The sequence below is a fragment of the Dendrobates tinctorius genome, unplaced genomic scaffold (assembly GCF_039654945.1).
Source record: "Dendrobates tinctorius isolate UK_male_01 unplaced genomic scaffold, ASM3965494v1 ptg000116l, whole genome shotgun sequence".
NCBI lineage: Eukaryota > Metazoa > Chordata > Amphibia > Anura > Dendrobatidae > Dendrobates > Dendrobates tinctorius.
Window position 1 is genome coordinate 38,106,913 of NW_027361784.1, and position 24,851 is coordinate 38,131,763.

The following is a 24,851-nucleotide window of genomic DNA, read 5'->3' on the forward strand; positions in this document are numbered from 1 at the left end:
GGAAAAATGGCATTTCAGCAACACAAAGCCCCTTTAACACTGATGGTTATTGTGATCTATAATAATAAAACGACCTACCCGTAATAAAGCTGTCACAAGTATGAGATCATTGGTATTTCCCTTACAAAAGCCTCTGTATGATCCTATAGGGTGTAACACATTGCCAGGGTTCAAAAAGTGTTTTATAATCCATTTATCAGTTATCGAGATCTCCCAAATGGTACCAGATGAGAGAGGCAAATCACAGAGAACACACCAGTTGGTATCCAGATTTCCAAAATCCTGATTGGCATTTATTTTTGCAATGGTTCTTAGTGTTGGACCCTTCTACCTCTGCTCAGGTCCATAGAGCATCTTAGAGAGATCCTGGTCCCCTGTGGTTCTTAAGTCCTCAGACAGTTCTCTTCTCCCCTTTCTGTTCTCCATGCTTAGTGTGGCACACACAGACACACAATTCAAAGACTGAGTCGTCTTATACCCTATTTATCTGGTTTTATGTGTGATTTTCATATTGTCCACACCTGTTACTTGCCACAGGTGAGTTTGATCGAGAATCACATGCTTGAAACACAATTTTAGAAAGATGTCAACAATTTTGTCCAGCACATTTTTGGGGTTTAGTGTGAAATTATGACCAATTTGCCTTTTTTTTTTTTTTTACACAGAAAAAAATAAACGTGTATAACGAAATGTGTAACAGCAATAATTTTCTGGGAAAAATACTTCATTTTCTGGAACAACTTCAAGAGTGCCAACACTTTCAGCCATGACTATATAATCCATAAAATCAGTAAGCTAATGGTACTCGTAGAATGGGGGTACTCGATGGACCCCCCGCTTTCACATGCCACGATCTTGTTCACTGCCCCATTATTTTCACTTTTAGTACCATGGAGTGAGATCCCATTCTCAAAGCGATGATGGGTCATACAGGTCTCGCTGCCACAAAATCATTAGACTTTCTGGTATTGCTTCCAAATCCACAGCACAACAAGGCGACACACCTATGATGTGAGCAGACATTGGCAGGGGACCAGCAGAGTATTAGCGCAGGACTAGTAAGAAATATCAGCTTAGAGTACGCCAGGTAAGGCGGTAAGGACTGTCCGGTCATGGCTCACAGGGCAGTAACAGTTCGGCAGGACATCAAGCACTGATGTTTCAATCAATGCGATGGACAGGGTCAGGATGGTCAGGGGTCAGTACGGCAGGGGTCAGTACCAGAGATTGGTGTAAGCACTAGAATTGAAGAAGAGTGATAAATAGTCAATCAACAGCGAAGGAACCAGCGATGGATCCAAGAGGACGAGGCAGTGTAAGACACTGCATTAATCTATCCTTAGAAGTTTAGCGGAACAATATTCATTTTAATGGAAGTATTAAATATTAAGTATTTTTTCATATGATAACCCTCTTATTAATGAGCGCCGTACATGTACGGGTGTATGGAGGGCTCGGATGAGTTGCCAAAGCTGCTAGGGGTCTGGAGAAGACCCTCGTGTCTACTATGACGGCTGGGCTTCATAGGGGACCCTGATTCTTATTATATGCTGCAATACAGTTGTCCCGCAGTATATAGTATGTATAGTATAGCATTCATACAACTACAGGTCTTCCAACAGGACTAAACCTAAAAATAAAATTTGGATCATCCCCATTTGCCCGTACAAAAAATAAAGATATTACAAAAATAAACATATTTGGGTATTTCCACGTCCAAAGTGTCACAATATTAAATTAACCTAACCAGTATCTGCAATAACAAAAAAATATACGAAAAATCTGAATTGCATCTTTTTGGTTGCCATAGAAGTAAAAAAAAGGCGATCAAAATGTCGTAACTTCCACATGAACAAAAATGTCAGCTCGCCAAGTATTGAGCTCATGGTAAGTAAAATGAGTGTTAGAAATTAAAACTACAACTTGTCATGCAAAAAAAAAAAAAAAAAAAAAGGAATTATATGGCTGTGTGAGTGGCAAAAGAGAAAAAAGAAAAAAACGAAAGTCTCAAAAACAAACTGTCTATAAAAAAAAAAGTTAAACAAAAAATAGTAACCTTGCCATTTTCACTCAGGACAATAGGACTTTTTATGACTCATACTTTGCCCTTTAGGGAAGTTTCCAGCAGCCTCATTATCATCACAGACAGTACTAGTATTATGACAGTTATTCACCGCCAGTAACAACAACATCCATCACCCAAAATAAGCGAAGTCTCAGCTCCCCTGCTCCTCCTCCCTTCACAATGACCTTTGCACATGCTCATTTGACGCAATATATAATACAAAAGATAGGGTCACAGTCTGTTCATTGCTGCTAAAGTGCAAATGTATTTCATGAAATATGCAAATTGTCTCTTCAGAGAGGAAGAGGACTAGAACTCAAGCGTCACCTTTTGGAAGTAGCAAACCTAAAAGTCAATATCAACGCTTTAACGAGCCGTGTCACATGAATTAAGATAAAAGCAAAACCAGAATCTCAATTTGCAAACATGGTGTTTCGGGGTGTTGCCCCTCGTCAGTGCAAAGCATGAGATCTGATTTGGCTAGCTGAGAGGCTACTATTGGGGATCTAAGGGGTAACGTTTCTCCTTGTGGAGAGACACATGCCAGGCCTGGCATGTCAGAGTGAGGAGACACTAGGGTTCCAGTCCTCTTCTTCCCTGAAGAGGCAATCTGCATATTCCCACAGGAGCATGCATGGCCTATAAGTCTCCTCACTCTGTCATGACTTGGCTTGTCACTCTCCACAAGGAGAAACCTTATCCATTAGTTCTAGCAAGGAAAAGTGAATAATCGCCAAGTGCCAGAGGGGCGAGAATGTAATGACTGCACCATAATCCGGACGGCTCCCCAGACAGTCGGGTTTCCTACATCGCAGGTTACGCGGAGCGCCACCAGGTCAAAACCGTTAACTACTGAGAAATAAGAGGAAAGGATGAGGCTTTTTTTTATTGTTTTTAATATTCGATGGAGTCATTGCAATTTTACGCTCTCCTCTCATTTAGACTCCTCTTCCCTCCGAGGTATTTTATAGAATTTAAGACTTTAATAAAAGGAAGGATAATGTAAAGAGTCATAGGAAATTACATTCGGGGAGCGTCGTCCTGGAGGAATGGATTGAGCCCATGATTTGTGGGAGAACGTTACACTGTTAATAAAATGGGAGAAAAAAAGGGGCCAACTAACAGAGACCGACATAAAATACTCAGATGTCTCTGCCTGGTGCGGCGGAAAAGGATTTTACAGCATAAAAGGGAGAACAATCACTCCTCTAGATCTGCCTCTTTGTAATACATTTCCATTTCACCACTGTGATCCGTAAAAATCTGTGTGGGGTCTCATCTCTTCTCCCCCCTCCAGTGCTAGTGAACGTGAAACAATTACCTCTGGGAAATGGGAGAGCTTTACGATTCAGTCTTAGGCCGGGGTGACACTCGCGAGGGTGATGTGAGTCTTGCGCATCAATACCCGGCACTCGGGACCGGAGTGTGCGGCTGCATAGAAATACAAGCAGCCGCACGCTCTGGTCCCGAGTGCCGGCGGCAGCGCCCGGGTATTGATGCGCGAGTTTCTCGCATCGCACTCGCAAGTGTGACCCCGGCCTTAGAGGGAGACTCCGTCAAAAAACAAATTGCCCCACGTGTGTCATAGAAGGCTGTGGACAAAGTTTCAGCCTGCAATCCTTATCCCTTCATTCATTTTCAGACCTCCTTACAGGCTCCTAGTTTCAGAATTTTCCCTCCCAATAATAAATGGAAAGGTCTGTATATCGAGGATACTGCAGTCTTCACTAGCCCTCAGGAACAAGAGAGCACAGCTTCATTCCTGGACGGATTTTCCCACCTTTACTGACAGAAACTGATGCTGGCAGCGATCTTTCCACTGCAGATTCTTTCCTTCTACAGTAAGCTGTTGCTATTTGCATGATCTCTTCTTCCGCCTCTCATGCAGATTCTGGTCCTCTACGCCGCGTGATTTCTTTCTTCCATTTGTAGGCTCTGCCTTTTCCGCTCTATTGTTTCCTGCCTGTTTGCTCTTCGTCCTAAAGAGGGTTTTACACATAGCGATATCGCTACCAATATCGCTAAAGCATCACCAATTTGGTGACGCAGCAGCAATATCGCTATGTGTGATACTTACTTCCGACCGGCTCCCCTGCCTGGAAGTCTGTCGCTGATCGCGCAGCTCCATTTCTCGTCAGGTGCTTCCTGCTGGCGCCGGCAAGCGACGCGTGGACGCGGGCGGAGGATGTCAGGATTGCCTCGTCTGAAAAGTAAGTAACGACCGCTGTATCGCTGCTGCATCGCTGTGAGATCTGCCTGTGTGGCAGCTCACTAGCGACCATTTAGCGATGCACCAGCGATCCTGACCAGGTCGTATCGTGGTCGGAATCGCTGGTGCATCGCTAAATGTAACGGGGCCTTTACTCTAATGCAGCCTACCTCGCGATCTCTTCCTTCTCCTGGGCAGATTCTGCTCACTCTTTACTATGTTCCATCCTGCCTATGTGTTATCTTTTCCTCTTGCCCTTTCTTGTTCCCTACCTCTGCTCTGTTTTTCCCTCTGCAGCATTTCTTGCTCTCGCTCTGTTCCTCCTGCAGACTCTGCAGTCTCTCCTCCTCCTGCAGTCTCTCCTCCTCCCGCAGTCTCTCCTCCTCCTGCAGTCTCTGGGGTCTCTCCTCCTGCAGACTCTCCTCCTGCACTCTCCTCCTGCAGACTCTGCAGTCTCTCCTCCTCCTGCAGTCTCTCCTCCTCCTGCAGTTTCTCCTCCTCCTGCAGACTCTGCAGTCTCTCCTCCTGCAGACTCTGCAGTCTCTCCTCCTGCAGACTCTGCAGTCTCTCCTCCTGCAGACTCTGCAGTCTCTCCTCCTGCAGACTCTGCAGTCTCTCCTCCTGCAGACTCTGCAGTCTCTCCTCCTGCAGACTCTGCAGTCTCTCCTCCTGCAGACTCTGCAGTCTCTCCTCCTGCAGACTCTGCAGTCTCTCCTCCTGCAGACTCTGGGTTTTCGTTGAGGCTTTTAAGTAGATTTCTTATTTATTGACAGAGCTGAAAGTTCATTTTATTCTGGACAAACTAGAACACTTTGCTTACTGCACAAAAGAATTATGGTCAGCACAGTGGCTCAGTGGTTAGCACACGGTGGCTCAGTGGTTAGCACACGGTGGCTCAGTGGCTGGCATTGCAGCGCTGGAGTCCTGGGTTCTGGGTTCCTGAGTTTGTATGTTCTTCCCGTGTTTGCGTGGGTTTCCTCCGGGTTCTCCGGTTTTCTCCCACATTCCAAAGACCTACTGATAGGGAATGTAGATTGTGAGCCCCATCGGGGACAGTGATGATAATGTGTGCAAAATGTAGAGCGCTACGGAATATGTTAGCGCTATATAAAAATAAAAATTATTATTATAGTCCGAAAAGATTAAAGGAAAATAGGACGACCAGAAAAAAAGTTGGAAAGGGACAAGCACCATGTCCACTGACTGACGTAGGAGCGGCTGGGCATAACACCACCTGGCGGCCACGTGCCCATCCACATGGCAGCTGCAAATTTATAGGGACAATGGGCAAAAGACAAGATAAAAGGTGATTTTAGTACTGTATAATGTATTGATCCTGCACTGAATCCAAATTATGACCACGTCCTGCCACCTTAACATAGATTTCTGGCAGAAGAGCGTTTGTGAGGTCAGACCCTGATGTTGGGGTGAGGCCGGGCTCAAAATCCCATTCCTGGATGGGGGAGGTACCGACTGTGCGGCCGGTCATATTCTTCCACCCCCCCCCATGTCTATATGGAGCTTGTGCATTAGGTCTTTGAGCTAAAATATTAATATTTCCTTTCATTGGAACTAAAAGCTGAGGCCGACCCCAGATAACAAACCCATAGTGTTATCCTCCTCCACCATCTGTACAGCGAGCACAATGCAGTCAGGGAGTACCGTCCTCCTGGAGTCACCAAACCCAGACTCCTCCATCAGATGCCAGATAGAGAAGTGAGACTGCACAGAACACGTCTCCTCCAGAGTCCAGTGGTGGCGGCGTTACACCACTCCATCCGACGCTCAGCATTGTGCTTGGTGATGTACGGCTGCACGCAGCTGCGCGGCCATGAAGCAGCCGGCGGGGGCGCAGTGTTTGTGCTGAGAGGAGGTCTGGACTCTGCAGTTATGGGGTCAGCAGGGTGACCGAGTGAACATCACGACATAAATGCCATGTAATGATCTGGCAGATACCCACGGTCACCGGTCGGTTTCTTACCTTGAACGAGGTATGTTGCTCCATGTGTCGGAGGAGCTGTGGTTTTTGGACAGCAGTGAATTCGCATATTGTGCATTTGAACTGCTTCCCTGCAAAAAAAAAAATTCAAAACGCATTGTGAAAAGGTAAGTAATCCGCTCGTCAGGCCGAGATCACACACATGAAAACCCGGAGCTGCAGCTGGCAGAATAGCGAATGCTGCTCTGGATGTGACGTCTGTCCTCACCGTCCGCTGTGTGCAGGAGCTTGTGACTCTTTAGTGTCCCTTTGGTTTTGAACTTTTTGCCGCACATGTCGCAGAGGTGCGTCTTCTCGGTGCTGTGCCGGTTCATGTGTGCCTTCAGGTTGCTCTTGCTGCGAGTGGCGTAGTCGCACACCGTGCACTTAAAAGGCTTCAGACCTGGAAAAAGCGGAGAAGAAACATCGTACGACATCTCGGAGGATCCCATACAGAAGACAGAGGAGTCCGACTATTACAACGAGGAGGAGGCGTAAGGCCAGACACCAGGAGGGAAAGAGGAGGAGAAGCTTATGGCCAAAAGTGAGGATATCTTACACCATTTTTGTAAAAACATAAAATAAAAAAAAAGTACAAAGAAAAAAAATAAAAGGAGAAAATGGAAAACAAAAAAACAGAAATGAAGCTTCCATCGTACCTTCATGAGCCCAAATATGCCGCTGCAGATCAGACCCGTTCTTCATGAAATAGGAGTCACAATACGGACATTTTGCTGCTCTTTTTCCTATTAGACCTTTTAATTGAACCTTGCGGCCCAGGACCTCGGAGATTAGACTCGCAGAGACCTCTGCAAAAAAAAAACAAACAAAGTAATTTACCAAATGAGTTAACAGCGAATCGGTCAGCGAGCTTCTTCTGATGTCAAAACTCTGTAATCCTTACCTCTCTTCTCCTGAACCGTTTTCTTAGCTGTTTTATGACCAAAGTCCCAGTTGGAATTTGTGAGAGGGGATTGAGGGGGAAACGCAGCTTAGAAGAAGGTTTAGGAGTAGGGAGATCCATACTGACATCAGACTGAGCTCACTGACTGATTCGCTGCTAACTCCTTCTATAGTCTGCATTTAATGTAAACTATATGAAAAAAAAAATTTTCACCCCCAAAAATTGCCCATGCATTCACAGAAAAAAGACCCCCAAATGAGAAGGGGGGGGGGTGTCTGCTGCATTCAAGGTATTAATACATTTTAAAAAATTGCAGCAAAAAAATGAAAAAGTACAATAAAAAAATGAATCAATGCAATAAAATAAATTACATAAAAAACAAGCAAAAAATACTTCCTAATAATGCATGTTTATATTAATGTACCGCAAGCCCCTTCCGCTCACCACTCCCCCCAGCAGTGCACCGATACCTGTGGAAGCGCCCGCTATGGCACCAATGTCCCATTTTACCCCCTCTTATCGTGGCCAGTTTTCATTTTTGCCCTACGTTCCCCCCCCCTTTATCCAAAAGCCATCACTTTTTTATTTCTCCATTTATATCACCGTATGAGTGTGTGATTTTTGTGGGACGAGTTGCAGGTTTGAACAGCGTCATTCAGTTTACTATTTAATGCACCAAAAAAATGGGGGAAAAAATTGCAAGTGCAGAAATAAATGAGACTCTGCCATTGATTTTTTTGTCTCTATGGTGTTCATTGCACAGTAAAATGATCCACCCAAATAATTCTCCAGGTCAGTCGGATTACGCTGATGCCAAACTTATGTAAGAGTAGTGGGGAAAAAAAATAAAAAAATAGCGTCACTATAAAGAACTGTAATATGTATTATATACATACACACATTATATATATATATATATATATATATATATATATATATATATATATATATATATATATATATAAAACTGGCAATGAATATTTTTATTATAGCGCACACAGTTACAGCCGCAGCTGCCGGCTTCCAGCAGCTGTAAGGGAGAAAAAAAACCTCCTACTTACCTTCCCTGCGCGCCCTCGCAGCATCCTGTTCCGGCTTCCAGCAGCTCCTGCGGCCAAGTGATCACGTGTCCTCGGTGAGTGGAGGGAGGTGAATATTCATTACCTTAATGAGCGGAGACACGTGATTGCTGGGGCCACAGGAGCTGCTGGAAGCCAGAACAGGATGCTGCGAGGGTACGCAGGGAAGGTAAGTAGAAGGTTTTTTTTATGCTTTTAGGGATGAGAAGCCATGCATATAAGGATAGGAATGAGGAGCCATGAAGACAAGGAAAGGAATGAGGAGCCATGCATATCAGGTGAGGGATGAGGGGCCATTGAGACAAGGATAAGGATGAGGAGCCATGCAGACAAGGATGGGCATAAGGAACCATGCAGACAAGGATAGGAATGAGGAGCCATGCAGACAAGGATGGGGATGAGGAGCCATGCATATCAGGTGAGGGATGAGGGGCCATTGAGACAAGGATAAGGATGAGGAGTCATGCATACAAGGACAGGGATAAGGAGCCATGCATATCTGGATAGTGATGAGGGGACAATGCATACCCGGCTAATACTCGAGTCAATACCTTTTCCCAGTTTTTTCTGGCCAAATTAAGTGGCTCGGCTTATACTCGAGCATATACGGCCGCGCACACACACACACACACTTTTCTTCTCCAAAAGGTTTTTGTTCTTTTTTTCTACTTTAGTTTTTTTTTTAATTAACAGCATTTAAAACGGTTAAATGGCAGTGAATGGTGCTAGCTCCAATCGCTGCTGTTACATGCAGAAGCTGGCTGTACAACACAGCCGTTGCCTCCACGGTATGCTGCGGACTCCGGCTTCATACACGCCCACCTAACGTAGGACATATTATCACCTCCTGTGTCGGCCATCGGTTTGAGCTACAGTATTAGACTGAAAATCTACAATATCTATAACAACATCAGGAAACCACATAACCCATTGATGCTGATCAAGGGGCGACAGGGAAGAACTGGGGGAGGTCAGATCCCACCAATTACATATGTATTGACTATTTTAGTGATAAGCTTTCAATTAATACTCCTTCAAAAACTTTTTAAAGACCTTTATCGGGACAGGAAAAAAAAAAACAACTAATCATTATAAACTAATTTCTAATTTTTTTTTTAGTTAGCAAAATCACATTTGCTTTGTCTAGTGACATCATGACCCGCCCGGTGACATCATCGAGGACCTGATTGGTTCATGTCCCGGTGACATCATCGCAGTGCCTGTCAGAGAAACGATCGGGTCTTCAGTTCCCACACTGTCCCAGTTAGTCACATCAACCTGTTAGTTAGGATATAGGCTCATATAGAATACACAGACATAAAGCGGATATATAAGTTACATTATAATTATTTTAATAGATGAATAGAGATTTCATATTTACAGCATATTCCTCTTACAATTTAAATAAATCAGTTTAATTTTACTAATACATATACAAAATATATTCACAAGTCAATAAATTGATCGCAAGTGGTGTACCGAACAATCAATTATTAGTAATAATAAACCAGCTGTAAAAAAATTAAAATGTAATTATGACAAACAAAATTTACATAAATTAATTTTGTTCGTACTAATTAAAGTTCATGTAAATTATTTTACGGCTGGTTTATTACTGTCTTATATATAGATACACATGCGTATATACGCCATGATTTAGAAGTGCTGCACCAGTTAATTATCGGCATCAATATTAATCAGTTAATTAGTGGCTTTAATTAACGTAATATATTAGTTTTTTTTTTCATCCATCTCTGCACGTTACTCAATTAGTTGCCTTAATTACATTGTTTGTTGGTTCACTTTTGCACCAATATACAAATACTATCTGTGTATGTATATATATATATATATATATATATATATATATATATATATATATATATATATTATATATAAACATAATAAAAGAAGTTATTATCTACTGAGAGATAACTATAGAAAGCTGTAGTGTTCTATTACTTCAGCAATTACCGCATTTTTCAGACTATAAGACGCGCTTTTTATCAAGAAAAACTCCTGCTTACAAGTGTGTGCGTCTTATAGTCTAGAAGCAGCTTCCTGTGATGGAGGAGAACGCTGACACCCCGACCTTCCAGATCACAGAGATCACTGCTCGCTCTCCTCCTGCCCCACGCGGATATATGTGATCGGTGCAGGGCAGGAGAGGACGGGGACCTGCACGGAAGCCGATCAGCCACGTGCCTGGAAGAAACTGCAAGAAGTGGCAATGCTGTGTGTGTGTGTGAACATATAAATGTGCATGTAGCAGAGCTGTGTGTACATAATTGTGCATGTGTACAGTACAGACCAAAAGTTTGGACACACCTTCTCATTCAGTTTTCTTTCTTTTCATGACTATGAAAATTGTAGATTCACTCTGACGGCATCAAAACTATGAATTATACATGTGGAATTATATAATTAACAAATAAGTGTGAAACAACTGAAAATATGTCTTATATTCTAGGTTCTTCAAAGTAGCCACCTTTTGCTTTGATTACTGCTTTGCACACTCTTGGCATTCTGTTGATGAGCTTCAAGAGGTAGTCACCGGAAATGGTCTTCCAACAGTCTTGAAGGAGTTCCCAGAGATGCTTAACACTTGTTGGCCCTTTTGCCTTCACTCTGCGGTCCAGCTCACCCCAAACCATCTCGATTGGGTTCAGGACTGGTGACTGTAGAGGCCAGGTCATCTGGCGTAGCACCCCATCACTCTCCTTCTTGGTCAAATAGCCCTTACACAGCCTGGAGGTGTGTTTGGGGTCATTGTCCTGTTGAAAAATAAATGATGGTCCAACTAAACACAAACCGGATGGAATAGCATGCCGCTGCAAGATGGTGTGGTAGCCATGCTGGTTCAGTATGCCTTCAATTTTGAATAAATCCCCAACAGTGTCACCAGCAAAGCACCCCCACACCATCACACCTCCTCCTCCATGCTTCACGGTGGGAACCAGGCATGTAGAGTCCATCCGTTCACCTTTTCTGCATCGCACAAAGACACGTTGGTTGGAACCAAAGATCTCAAATTTGGACTCATCAGACCAAAGCACAGATTTCCACTGGTCTAATGTCCTTTCCTTGTGTTTTTTGGCCCAAACAAATCTCTTCTGCTTGTTGCCTGTCCTTAGCAGTGGTTTCCTAGCAGCTATTATACCATGAAGGCCTGCTGCACAAAGTCTCCTCTTAACAGTTGTTGTAGAGATGTGTCTGCTGCTAGAACTGTGTGTGGCATTGACCTGGTCTCTAAACTGAGCTGCTGTTAACCTGCGACTTCTGAGGCTGGTGACTCAGACGAACTTATCCTCCGCAGCAGAGGTGACTCTTGGTCTTCCTTTCCTGGGGCTTTCCTCATGTGAGCCAGTTTCTTTGTAGCACTTGATGGTTTTTGCCACTGCAATTGGGGACACTTTCAAAGTTTTCCCAATTTTTCGGACTGACTGACCTTAATTTCTTAAAGTAATGATGGCCACTCGTTTTTCTTTACTCAGCTGCTTTTTTCTTGCCATAATACAAATTCTAACAGTCTATTCAGTAGGACTATCAGCTGTGTATCCACCAGACTTCTGCACAACACAACTGATGGTCCCAACCCCATTTATAAGGCAAGAAATCCCACTTATTAAACCTAACAGGGCACACCTGTGAAGTGAAAACCATTTCCGGTGACTACCTCTTGAAGCTCATCAAGAGAATGCCAAGAGTATGCAAAGCAGTAATCAAAGCAAAAGGTGGCTACTTTGAAGAACCTAGAATATAAGACATATTTTCAGTTGTTTCACACTTTTTTGTTAATTATATAATTCCACATGTGGTAATTCATAGTTTTGATGCCTTCAGAGTGAATCTACAATTTTCATAGTCATGAAAATTAAAAAAAAAAACCTCTTTTAATGAGGTGTGTCCAAACTTTTGGTCTGTACTGTATATAAATGTGAATGTAGCAGATCTGTATGTGTATACATAAATATGCATGTAGCAGAGCTGTGTGTGTACATCATTGTGCATGTGGCAAAGCTGTGTGTACATAAACATGTGTGTGTATATAAATGTGCATGTAGCAGAGCTGTGTGTGAATGTAGCAGGGATGTGTGTGCGCCTGTTTATGTAGCAGTGTTGTGTGTAGCAGAAAGTGTACACCATGTGAGTATAATACACAAGCTGCAGAGAAACACAAACACTAGAACAATTACCTCCATATCCTACTCTAGTGCATTACAATTAGTGGTAACGACACTCCACATTACACCACCAGGAAGCTTTAAATTAGTAGGAAAGTAGGATTGTGCCTAGTAACCTACAGACAGTGTCAGGTCGGCATCGTTATACTAATTACAATGACACCTGGTGATGAAAAATCCGTCTTGTGGTTGTTGTGTAGTCTTTATTTTCAGTTTTGAGCTAATCATATGCTCGTGCCCTGGGGCGGCCTGTGGGAGTCTTCATGTGGTGCTCTGAAAACTACAAATACAGATTACACAACAACCACAAGACGGATTTCATCCCCAGGTATCACTAATCAGTATAACAACACCAACCTGACACTTTCTGTAGGTTACTGTGCACAATCCTGCTGACAGGCTCCCTTTAAGCTACTGCAATGCCCTGCACATGGGGTAAGCGACATAGCGAATCAGAAGAACTGTACATTTCTAATTGGAAGTATTTGCTACTACTATTGTTATTATTAGACCGGGTATAGGATCTTGGTGATAGGATGACTTTATTAGCTCTTTTCATTCCCAAGTTGTGCAGCTCCGAAATAGAAATTACTTAACAAAAATAAGTATATTTGTAAAAAAAAGAAAAGAAAAAATATATATATAATGCATCCTAGGATGTTACTTACCGGGATGATTTGCCTTTATGTGAGATTTAATGAGTCGATCGTCTGAAAAAGATTTTTTACAGGCAGGACAGGAATAAGTCTTTTTGACCTACACACACACAAAAAAAAAAGAGAAAATTAAAAGCACAATCAATAAGACTACACAATAATTGTGACTTATGAGCCTGCGAAGGCGGAGTATTGACCAGCCACTAATGTGATTGATGAAGCGGACGGATTTAGTGCAGGACTTGGTTTTCTTTTTTGTATCCTAATGACATTATAAAAAAAAAAATCTATTCGGACCAATTGAAGCTACAGAACTTTGTATAATTATACGGAGGCGCGAAATATACAGAAAAAAAAAAAATTAAAATATAAGATCAGCCAATGCAATAAAACCTAAATAACATGGTGACGTCAGCAGGTCCTTCAAGTCCCATACATGGTGAGGTGCGGCCTCCATGGATCAGACATGTCCCGAGTCCACAACCCACAGGAGCTCGTTTACCGGTTGCAAGTTTATCAAATCTCCTAAACCATTTTTCGACGTGACATTTCTGAGATGATTTGACCCAATCGTCTAGTCCTTACAATATGGCTCCCAGATCCATCTGCTTGCTCATTTTTCCAGCAACTTTAATCTCTATTGTGGTAGTATAAACCGTGCGCATGTGTGACTTGCTCTGCCCTGAAAAGTGATCCTCTGCGTATGCAGCCGTCAACTAAGCGCAAGCACGAGATGTATGCGCATCCAGAGGTGGAGTAGCTTCATCACCATGAGGAAGAAAAAAAGGATTGTGAAAAACATTTCTATGGTTAACAAAAGGGTCCAAAAATTAGCAATTTTTAAGGGTCCAAAAATTAGCAATTTTTAAGAACAACAATGCAAGAAATACAGCTTCTTTCTCCCGCTTGAGAAAAGTATATTGTTTACCGATTCCAGATTTATATTTTTTAAATTCTAAGAAAGGGAGCAACTTAGAACTTCTGCCAAGAGCTGCAATTGCGGTCATATATTTTTTTTTTAGTGACGCCCCGCCTCCAGTTATTAAATAAAAAATAAAAAACAACAAAAACAGAAAAGCAAGACTCCTAACAAGAGCAGGAAAAATAGCTTCCGGGCCGCTGAGGGGTTGCAGAGATAGCACATCGATCAGGGAAAACTCAGAAATGCAGGGGAGGTGTGAGCGCTGTAGCCCATCGGCAACCAGGGCTGTGGAGTCGGAGTCCTGGAGTCGGTATAAAATGGACCGACTCCTAAAATATATAATAAATTGGGTACAGTAGTTCAATACAGAATGTGCTGAATATTTTTTCACAGGAATTTGGGAAAGTTATGAACTGTCCTATAAATGGCTGTTCTATTCCTGATCTAAGGCTACATTCACACATAGCGTTTTTGCTGCGTTTTTTGAGGATACGTTTTTCAGCTGCAAAAGCAGATCAGCTTTTTAAAAAACTGCATCACCTGAAAGGTTTTTGAGCTCATAGATAATGTTTTCAATAGCAAAAGCAGATTAGAAATCTGCTCTATATATCCATTTATCCATATCTGTCTATCCATATCGTACCAAAAAGAATGAAAGCCGGGTAGCACACAGACTAACACTCCTTTTTTTTAGCACCAGTCAGGTACACCTCATAGCTGCCCAAAAGGACGCCCAGGACAGACATTGCTCGTCTTCAGTAACACATCAACATCAATTGATAGTTGGAATAAATAAACTGCATTCACCACATCTTCTTAAGGTGCAGGCTTTATTTTCAAGTGTAGGGGTGTGCAGTATAAGGTTCTGCAGCAGCTGAGGTGTGCAGTATAAGGTTCTGCAGCAGCTGAGGTGTGCAGTATGAGATTCTGCGAAACAGTATGAGGTTCTCCCCCCCCCCCCCCTAGTTTTGATCCTGGCTAAAACCATTTCTTATAGATATGATGAACCCTCAGGTAAACCTAAATTAAGGTCAATGGACACAGGTGGCTGAATTGAAGGAATTGCTTAATCACCTATATACCGTGACTAAAAAATTACAAGCTGAGGATTTAACTCGTGGCATTTTCATAAGGGAGTGGAAGAACTTGTTATTTTGCCTGTCCCAAAGAGGAGATTTAATCGCAGATGGCATTTCTGCTTCAATGAAACGGAGAGAGACACAGCTATTGGAAAATAAAATTTTTCTGGCAGCTGTTTATGTGGACCCAAGTCATCGTATATTGCTTGATGATCAACAGCTTACTAAAGGAATAGAAGCTCTGACTGAGGTAGCAGTTAGGATGAGTGGCCTACAGGAGGACTGCCAGGCGCAAGAGGACTCGGGTCCTGACAGCGCTTCTGCTGCCATATCTTCATCCTCATCAGATGAGGAGCTTGACTTTGACAAGTATTTGGATGACATGGAGCAGGCAAAGCGTTGCCGCAAGGAAAAAGATTTCGCTCCGTCTCCTATAGCAAGAAGATTGACCATATTTCAGCAAAATGTTTCACTTGCTCTCAAAGAAATAGAAAAATTCAACCGTTCATCAAAACTGATTGTGCATGAGGCAATTCCTTTATACCCGGAAATTGTTAGAGATGTTGCCCATGTGGTTACGGCTTTGCCTCCAACCCAAGTTACTGTAGAGAGGTTGTTCTCTGGCCTTAAAATTATTAGGTCAGATGTGAGGTCATCTATGAAGGAGGATCTGATGGAGGCAATTCTATTTCTTAGGCTGTGTGCACACGCTGCGGATTAGGTGCGGATTCATCCGCACGGATTTTGTAAAAACCGCAGGTCAAAATACCTGCAGTTTTACCTGCGGATTGCTCTGCGGTTTTTCATCTCCTCAATGGAGGAGATGGCAAACCGCAGGGGAATCCGCAGAATGAATTGACATGTCAATTCTTTCTGCGGATTGAAAACCGCAGATAATCAGCGCGGAAAATTCCGCACCATCTGCACTGTGGTTTTTGATTCCCATAGGGAATCATGCTACTGTACACCGCAGCAAAAACTGCTGCGGAACCGCAGCAAAATCCGCAGCGTGTGCACACAGCCTTAGAACAAATTTATAGACTGCACAAATGTTATTTAGTATGTTTTTGTTGAAAACTGTTTTTTTGCCACTTACATAGTTTATTACATAGTGTTATATATATACACATACATACTGTACATATATATGTAATTGATATTACATATTTACAATTTATTACAGTTTTTTGTGTTCTAAAGTTGTATTCCAATAAATATATATTATGTTCTATCTAAATATCTTGATTATTGTATCATAAAAATGATTAAATGTCTGATGTTCACATTGTGCTACAATAAATTTTTCACTTAAACATAAGCAATATATGTGGGAGTCGGAGTTGGAGTCGGAGTGGGTGGAAGGGAAATTGAGGAGTCGGAGTCGCAGGTTTGGCTTACCGACTCCACAGCCCTGTCGGCAACCTCTGATGGGCTGCAGTGCTCACATGACATAACGTCACACAAGCGCCAGAAGATCATGTGCCAGCACTGCTGAAACAGAGCGCCAGTAAGAGAGGTAACTATTTATATAAATTTTTTCATTTTTGCATTCAACATTTAAGAAGGGGACAACGTCTTTGATCTCAAACAATGGAGGAAAAAAAAACCATACATCTTTCAGGACGGAAAATAATCTAGCAAACATGGATTCTGCATTTGCAAACTAATAAACTAAGGCATCAACCGTAATTTCTATGTTATTTTTCGGTCTTGACCTTGGGTTTCTGCTATTGGACTTGGCGCCAAATTCATCTAAATTGACAAAGTCCTAATAGTTTTGCTGTAAATTTTAAATTTTTTCGCAATTTTTTTTTTTTTTTTTTTTACACGAAAAAATTTTTAGCACAGTGTTCTCAACGAGCTTTAAAGCTTTGCAGTTTAGCCTTCAAATGCACAAAAAAAAAAAAAAATAGATTATGTACTCAACAAGGGTATTGGGGTACCACTGTGCAAAAATTAAAAGGCCAACAACATCTGGATAATGAAAACGGCAAACACCAAAAAAAATATTGGAGGACATTAAAAAAAAAAACTAGGGTCAAAATGACAAAAAGGAACTTCTGGGCGAATAAGAAAAAAAATGGCATGAAATCTAAAATTTTTATCCCCTAAAATAAATAATGATGAATCTGAGCATATAAGTATTAAAATGCCCTTATATGTACGAGGCGTACGGTCCATGCCACTGACGAAAACATCAAACATCCAAAAAATAACGAGAGCAGAAAAAAACAAGGGTAAAAATGACAAAAAATAAACTTCTGCACACATTTTTTCCCCCATAAAATCCAAATTTTTACCCCCCAAACCATGATGAATCTGGGCCTATTAGGAGTATGGTGCGTGCCATTGGCATTTACAAGTTGGATAATGAAGAAGAATGAAGAGAAAAACTATTAGCGCCCTTGAGCCATTTTTTTTTTTTTTTTTTTTATGAATGATTTTCTAAATTCTTGTAAAAAACTTTATTGAAATCCATGGACCACAATGAACCAGATGGAAACTTGAATATATTCTGGAGGCTTTATAAGAAGCGTATAAGATCTATTAAAACTGTCTCTGTCTTTTCAACAAACTTTACATAAACTAATAGCAAAAGCGGGTACAATAATCTTTCTAACGTATCGCATCACAGAAATATGCTTCTTTCTCCACTTATGAGACTCTTCTTCCCCTTCCATCTGTACTCATCACTCCCTTTGAAAAAAAAAAATGCTCCAATCCATCTTGGTCGAATCAAGACTGACTCCCAACACAGTGAGGTGGAATTTAACAGAGAACACTGAAGTCTCAGAACAGAAAGAGACCAGGCAGGCTTAATATAAATTTATTTTACTATGGTGCGAGATTTACAGCTACACTGCTCAGTACTGCTTTATAATGTCTTGCATGCTGCTTCTCTTGCTTTTAAGAATTTGTGCTACATGGAGATAAAGGAAAATACCACTGAAGAAAGGCAGCCATATTTACCAATAGTAGGTCACAATAAAAATGCACTGCAGGTGCAACAGGAGGTCCCTATGAAAAAGGCAGAAAAAGCACAGGTGAAAAATACTGGTGAAACATCCACTCACATGCCTATCATTCATGGAGATGGGAGGACAAGCACTCAAGCACAGCAAGAAACCAGGCAAGACTTATTGCAAATTATTTTACTGCAGTGGTAGATTCCCAGCTACACTACTCAGTACTGCTCTATAATGTCCTCCATGCTGCTGCTGCTCTTATAAATATGTGCTGCATAGACATAGCAAAAAGCATCACTAAAAAAAATGCAGCTGTATTTACCAATACCAGATCACCATACTAATGCACTGCAGGATGCAGCAGACCCCCCACCCCCAGATAAAATGAAAAGCAGCGCAAAATACTAAATAACCCACTCACTTGTCTACCATTCATGGAGAGGGGAAGAGAAGCACTCAGGCAAGTGAGAGATCAGGCAAACTTATTGCAAATATATTTTACTGCAGTCTAGATTCACAGCTACACTGCTCAGTACTGCCATATAATGTCCTCTATGCTGCTGCTGCTGCTTCTGAATTTGTGCTACATAGAGACTAGTGATGAGCGAACGGGATTGGATAATGTGTTATCCGAGCATGTTCGGGTGACCTTGAATAATATGTTCAAGTGCCCGTGGTTGCATGTTTGGCAGCTTTAAAGACAGACGCAACACATACAAGGCTTACCTAACAAACAGTAAATCACTTGCCACCGATCCGTCCAAAAGATAAGCACAGTTTTTAAAGGATGAAAAAGATTTTTTTTTTTAAATTTTGCTTTTTCTGCAAAAATATTTTTTTCCTTAGTATGGGATATCGCAAAACTGTCAAATCATACGGGAGTCAAACATTACTGAAATACAAGCGGAGCCTCTTCCTTCTCACATTCCCAATATCGAGAAAACATATGTCCGGTGGAAAAGGCTTCAAAGAAAAATCGATCAGTAGAGAAGCGCTCCCTCCAGGTGAGACCGGTTACATCAAAGCCTTTCCGAAACGAACAATCACAACATTTTTTTTTCGCCATGTTTCCCCTTAATCTTCCAAAAAAAAAAAAAAAAAAAGAAGGAAAGTGCAACTTCCTTTCCCTCGAATAAATTACACGTACCAGTGTGCTGCACGGTGGTCAGAACAAGCCGGCAGGAAACGCGCCCCGCCTGGATTTGGCTCGGGCCGGCCCAGCGGGTACATCAGTCTCCAGTCTTTACATTCCAACAGAAACAATGTTGAGGTTTTTAATTTTTTTTTTATTCTTTAACCAAATACGTAAAAAAAATCAGTGTCTTTCCCGTTCCGGGTGAGGACGGCGCATTAGACAATGTGTAGAGCAGACACGGGGTGTAAGTGTAGAATAATGGTGCCGCTCTTGTAAAGGGCTTACAGACAACGGCTGATGTACGCACACTGACAATCCGCACAGATACTCAGGGTATGCCAAGCTTCATCCACCGCACAACATACAGGCAACACCACGCTGCCGCGACGGCAATACTCGAGCGTCTACAGGCAATGACAGAGCAGGAAGGGAACAGATCACACCGCACACTAACCGTAAAGGGGGACGCCAATGCGGGAATACAGTGAAGAACATTTAAGAAAAAGGGTTTTCTAAAAGTCCGCTCTGATCATCCCTCACATCTTATACACTGGAAGACACTTTTTATGTGTTTTTTAAGAACCCAGACAAAGTAAAATATCTTGAGCCCAGTCGAACGGGGAAAGGGAACGGACAACTGGTTCAAAGACATTTATCATTCAGTAAAGTGATTATCACTAATATTATCCCTATATACAAGAATATAACTACTATAACACTGCCCCTATGTACAAGAATATAACTACTATAATACTGCCCCTATGTACAAGAATATAACTACTATAATACTGCTCCTATGTACAAGAATATAACTACTATAATACTGCCCCCTATGTACAAGAACATAACTACTATAATACTGCCCCTATGTACAAGAATATAACTACTATAATACTGCCCCTATGTACAAGAATATAACTACTATAATACTGCTCCTATGTACAAGAATATAACTACTATAATACTGCCCCTATGTACAAGAATATAACTACTATAATACTGCCCCTATGTACAAGAATATAACTACTATAACACTGCCCCTATGTACAAGAATATAACTACTATAACACTGCCCCTATGTACAAGAATATAACTACTATAATACTGCCCCTATGTACAAGAATATAACTACTATAATACTACCCCTATATACAAGAATATAGCTACTATAATACTGCACCTATGTACAAGAATATAACTACTATAATACTGCCCCTAAGTACAAGAATATAACTACTATAATAATGCTCCTATGTACAAGAATATAACTACTATAATACTGCCCCTATGTACAAGAATATAACTACTATAATACTGCTCCTATGTACAAGAATATAACTACTATAATACTGCTCCTATGTACAAGAATATAACTACTATAATACTGCCCCTATGTACAAGAATATAACTACTATAATACTGCCCCTATGTACAAGAATATAACTACTATAATACTGCTCCTATGTACAAGAATATAACTACTATAATATTGCCCCTATGTACAAGAATATAACTACTATAATACTGCTCCTATGTACAAGAATATAACTACTATAATACTGCTCCTATGTACAAGAATATAACTACTATAATACTGTCCCCTATGTACAAGAATATAACTACTATAATACTGCTCCTATGTACAAGAATATAACTACTATAATACTGCTCCTATGTACAAGAATATAACTACTATAATACTGCCCCTATGTACAAGAATATAACTACTATAATACTGCTCCTATGTACAAGAATATAACTACTATAATACTGCCCCTATGTACAAGAATATAACTACTATAATACTGCTCCTATGTACAAGAATATAACTACTATAATACTGTCCCCTATGTACAAGAATATAACTACTATAATACTGCTCCTATGTACAAGAATATAACTACTATAATACTGCTCCTATGTACAAGAATATAACTACTATAATACTGCTCCTATGTACAAGAATATAACTACTATAATACTGCTCCTATGTACAAGAATATAACTACTATAATACTGCTCCTATGTACAAGAATATAAGTACTATAATACTGCTCCTATGTACAAGAATATAAGTACTATAATACTGCTCCTATGTACAAGAATATAAGTACTATAATACTGCTCCTATGTACAAGAATATAAGTACTATAATACTGCTCCTATGTACAAGAATATAAGTACTATAATACTGCTCCTATGTACAAGAATATAACTACTATAATACTGCCCCCTATGTACAAGAATATAACTACTATAATACTGCCCCCTATGTACAAGAATATAACTACTATAATACTGCCCCTATGTACAAGAATATAACTACTATAATACTGCCCCCTATGTACAAGAATATAACTACTATAATACTGCCCCCTATGTACAAGAATATAACTACTATAATACTGCCCCCTATGTACAAGAATATAACTACTATAATACTGTCCCTGTATGTAATACTGTACGTACAGCAATATAATGGTGGCTACGAGCACTGCCTGAAAGATCCTGATGACTGATATTAGTGTTTGTTGAGTTCTGCATAGTTTTCTGCGTCTTTCAGATGTGAACTGAACCCAACTCTTCCGTCTAGAATACTCTTTTCTAACAAGCTGATTCTTCATATAAAGTTTCCATCTTCAATCTAGTAATTCATGGTGAAAAATTCAACAAGGATCCATTGACTGGTTTCACTCGCCATCCACGGTGTTCTCAAAAAATTTATTTTAAATCTTCAAAAAGTACAGAGGTGCCAATATTTATGCCACCAGAGTCTGGACTCCGCTCCTCTTCCGATGCATCAAATCCCATCACTTTGGAGTTGCACGAGAGCAGGGATAAACTTACAATAATGCAAATATTGGCTCGCTCGCTTCTACGTGGCCGATGGATGCGGCGGGCTGTCATCTAGTGATACATCCTCTGCGTTTTATTTACCAGACCCCCCCATGGAGTCTACAATGAAAAGCCATTTCAGACGCTTTCTATAGGAATAATGGAGGGGAGGCTTTGCCTCGAAGCAGCACGTTGCCAATTTTATGCACCTACTCCGGCGGCGTACGTCTCGGCTACAATCTAGCAGTAGGGAAGCTGAATAATTGCATGCACTAAAAGTTTTATCAGCGTCTATAAATATATATCAGTGTACGCGGCTCTTCCCATAGAAAACACACCTGGGTTTCTGGTTGCACATCATTATCGATGGCAACGCTCGTTTCCTACAGCACACCGTGGCCTTGACTGAAGTGTTAATGGGATGGACGGGCAAATCATTTGTCACCACGACGCGCGCCTGTGACGAGGGTCTTCATTAGATAGGACGGCTCTTCCCAAGACCGCAGAGTCCCCCGCTGTCTTCTCTCGGTCGGCAGGACCGCATAGAGTGCATGGGGCCTAATTAAAAGCCCTGCGTCGGCGTTCACCGTCCCGCCTATTGATTGTCACAACCACGGAAATAGCTACTGACGCACAATGGATAAGGCTGGGAGATGTGACCACTGCGAAATGGCTCATGCCGGATTTCCAACATAGTTTTGCATCCCCCATCTTGGTGCAATGTTCCGGTTTTAACTACATAGACCTTCATATACAGTGCCTTGGGAAAGTATTCAGCCCACTGGAACTTTTCAACCTTTTCCGACATATCATGCTTCAAACAAAGATACCAAATGTTAATTTTTGGTGAAGAATCAACAACAAGTGGGACACAATTGTGAAGATGAACGAAATTTATTGGTTATTTTACATTTTTGTGGAAATTCAAAAACGGAAACGTGGGGCGTGCAATATTATTCGGCCTCTTTACTTTCAGTGCAGCAAACTCACTCCAGAAGTTCATTGTGGATCTCTGAATAATCCAATGTAGTCCTAAATGACTAATGATGAACAACAATCAGTCGTACACTGCACAAATCTGGCCTTTATGGAAGAGTGGCAAGAAGAAAGCCATTCCTCAAAGATATCCATAAAAAGTGTCGTTTAAAAGTTTGTAACAAGCCACCTGGGAGACACACCAAACATGTGGAAGAAGGTGCTCTGGTCAGATGAAACCAAAATCGAACTTTTTGGCAACAATGCCAAACAATATGTTTGGCATAAAGGCAACACAGCTCATCGCCCTGAACACACCATCCCCACTGTCAAACATGGTGGTGGCAGCATCATGGTTTGGGCCTGCTTTTCTTCAGTAGGGACAAGGAAGATGGTTAAAGTTGATGGGAAGATGGATGGAGCCAAATACAGGACCATTCTTGAAGAAAACCTGTTGGAGTCTGCAAAAGACCTGAGACTGGGACGGAGATTTGTCTTCCAACAAGACAATGATCCCAACCATAAAGCAAAATCTCCAATGGAATGGTTCACAGATAAACGTATCCAGGTGTTAGAATGGCCAAGTCAAAGTCCAGACCTGAATCCAATCGAGAATCTGTGGAAAGAGCTGAAAACTGCTGTTCACAAACGATCTCCATCCAACCTCACTGAGCTCGAGCTGTTTGCCAAGGAAGAATGGGCAAGAATTTCAGTCTCTCAATGTACAAAACTGATAGAGACATACCCCAAGCGACTGCAGCTGTAATCGCAGCAAAAGGTGGCACAATAAAGTATTAAGTTACAGGGGCCGAATAATATTGTACGCCCCACTTTTCAGTTTTTGAATTTCAACAAAAATGTAAAATAACCAATAAATTTCGTTCATCTTCACAATTGTGTCCCACTTGTTGTTGATTCTTCAACAAAAATTTACATTTGGTATAAGATATTTGAAGAATATGATATGTGGGAAAAGGTTGAAAAGTTCCAGGGGGACCGAATACTTTCGCAAGGCACTGTATACATAAGCCCTAATGCTTCACACAGGCACAGATAGTACTGCCACCTTGTATTTCTATAACTCTGGTCCAGGGGTCTGGTGGGCCAGAAGACCTCCGTAAAGTACGTGCATCATTGTCCATACTCGGAACATGAATGCGGCCTTAGAGAGAGAGACAAAAGCGAAGGGCTAAATAACTTAGTCATAGAGACAATGAAGCAACACTATTTGGTGCAGCCAATGCTCAGGAAAGATGGTGGGACAATACTGCCTCCATCTCTCCATGTAAATGTTACAGCCACATACAGTGCTTCATTCCTATCTTTCTCTATAAACATAGAAGAACATAGCTTATCGGCTAACCTCAGAATATGATGTAGGCACAGATAGTACTGCCTCCCTGTCTCTACATATGACATTTACACAGATCTCGCATATGAAAATCAGCAGAAATAAACAGGTATTGCCTTTTTTTTCTCAAGCTGTTATTAAGTATACAGGACATTGTCATTCACATAGCGCTCAGTCTTCCTTTCAGAGTCTACCCACATGTTGTGCACAGGAAACAATAACACCACACATAAATATGGAGTCCTAATGAGCAAGAAAGCAGAAACAAAAGGAAAGTGCATGGCTCGGTTTTTGTGTGATAACTGTTCTTTTTGCACAACATTTTTGGTAGTTATTTTTTACCATTCTGGCATAGATTACACATACAGTTGTGCTCAAAAGTTTACATAGGTAGAATTTTTGCTTTCTTGGCCTTTTTTTCAGAGAATATGAATGATAAACACCAAAACTTTTTCTCCACTTGTGGTTAGTGGTTGGGTGAAGCCATTTATTGTCAAACGACTGTGGTTTCTC

The 24,851-nt window shown here is 41.3% G+C and overlaps 1 protein-coding gene across 3 annotated transcripts in view; it reads right to left on the reverse strand.

The window, feature by feature from the left end:
• ZFAT (zinc finger and AT-hook domain containing) overlaps positions 1 to 24,851 on the reverse strand; it is a 241,332-nt gene that overhangs the window by 107,965 nt on the left and 108,516 nt on the right. For all 3 annotated transcript variants that reach the window (XM_073590374.1, XM_073590375.1, XM_073590373.1), the window contains exons 9-12: positions 13,088 to 13,175; positions 6,912 to 7,061; positions 6,482 to 6,655; positions 6,256 to 6,344 (exon numbers count right to left, since the gene is read on the reverse strand). In XM_073590374.1, coding sequence (XP_073446475.1) covers positions 6,256 to 6,344; positions 6,482 to 6,655; positions 6,912 to 7,061; positions 13,088 to 13,175 — 501 coding nt within the window. The remainder of the gene's footprint in view (positions 1 to 6,255; positions 6,345 to 6,481; positions 6,656 to 6,911; positions 7,062 to 13,087; positions 13,176 to 24,851) is intronic.